The sequence below is a fragment of the Stegastes partitus genome, unplaced genomic scaffold (assembly GCF_000690725.1).
Source record: "Stegastes partitus isolate 25-593 unplaced genomic scaffold, Stegastes_partitus-1.0.2 Scaffold540, whole genome shotgun sequence".
NCBI lineage: Eukaryota > Metazoa > Chordata > Actinopteri > Pomacentridae > Stegastes > Stegastes partitus.
In genome coordinates this window covers 206491-207734 of record NW_007578271.1, presented here as the reverse complement: position 1 = coordinate 207734, position 1244 = coordinate 206491, and the positions used below count along the sequence as shown (strand labels likewise).

General features: G+C 40.0%; 1 protein-coding gene across 7 annotated transcripts in view; it reads left to right on the top strand.

Annotated features, from left to right (window-relative positions):
• The window catches only part of LOC103361875 (uncharacterized), an 8095-nt gene that overhangs the window by 4025 nt on the left and 2826 nt on the right, over positions 1 to 1244 (top strand). For all 7 annotated transcript variants that reach the window (XM_008288088.1, XM_008288084.1, XM_008288083.1 and 4 more), the window contains 2 exons: positions 293 to 353; positions 439 to 499. In XM_008288088.1, coding sequence (XP_008286310.1) covers positions 293 to 353; positions 439 to 499 — 122 coding nt within the window. The remainder of the gene's footprint in view (positions 1 to 292; positions 354 to 438; positions 500 to 1244) is intronic.

The window sequence follows — 1244 nt, the reverse complement described above, 5'->3', positions numbered from 1 at the left end:
CTGGTTTTTGACCTTTGAGCATCAGTATTATGGGATGTCTCATAGTTTCACGTCACATGTCAGGAAGAGACAAACCTGAGATATAAACGATCCAAACGTCACTGAACGACAGAAACAAACGACACAAAACAAGAAAAATGAGAAATAAAACGACATAAACGACAATTGAAGTGAGAACATCAACAACTGACCCAAAGACACAAACCTGACGCGAGATGACAGGAAGGAGACGAACAAACCGTCTCCGTCCATCCAGGCCGCCGTCTGAACACGAACCCTGTTTGTCTTCCAGACGTTCGTTCGAGCTTCGAGATCCGAAGGTGGACAGAAACCCGTCGGCTCTCATCAGAGTGGTAACGAACAGAACGTCTCTGAGTGATGAACGTGTGAATGTGTGAGAGGATGAAACGTGACTCCAACTGGTCTGTTGATGTTCAGGTGAAGCTGGAAGACGCCCGAGAGAACCCGATGATCGACCAGATCCAGAACGACGAGAAGGGTGAGAAGACCCGAGCCGGGTTCATTCAGGGGAGACGTTCCTCCACTTTAACTCAGAAACCCTCTAAAGTCTAAAGTGGTTGGCAGAACAATGTTACATCAACTTAATTTAAACGTAATTGAAGTTGATGTAACTTCATGTTCATCACATGTTCAAACACACGGATGCAGTTAAAAACATGATGCTTCACATCAGGGAGCAACAACACAACGTTTTAGTGGGAAATGATGAATAAATGATCGTTTGTGAGTCAACATGAGGTTCGTCTGAGCATCCTGGAGTTCCTGTTATTTAGAGGAAAGTTTTATTACAGGAATTATGAAAACAAGTATTTAATGTGTAAATTATTGTATATATTTGTCTTATTATCTTGTTTTATTTTTTATTATTATTTATTTTATTTTATTTTTATTTTTTTCTTTCTATAGTTATTTTTGCTTTATTTTTTTTCTTCCTGTTGCTCATTCCCAGGGCGACACCAGCAGCTAAAACCAAATTCCTTGTATGTTGTCTGCGTACTTTAAAGCCATTAAAGCTGATTCTGCTTCATTAATTAGTTAAAGTAAAGAGGAATGAAGTTGTCGAGCCAACTTTACTCAAACTCAGTATTTAGATGATGTGACGTTATTCTATCAGTAGACGGAGGATTTAAAGAATGCTGCAGCGTTTAATTAAACGTGTCCCTGGACAGCTCAGGACTTTAAGAGAAAACCTACCAGAGTTCTCTACCAGTCAGACCTGAACG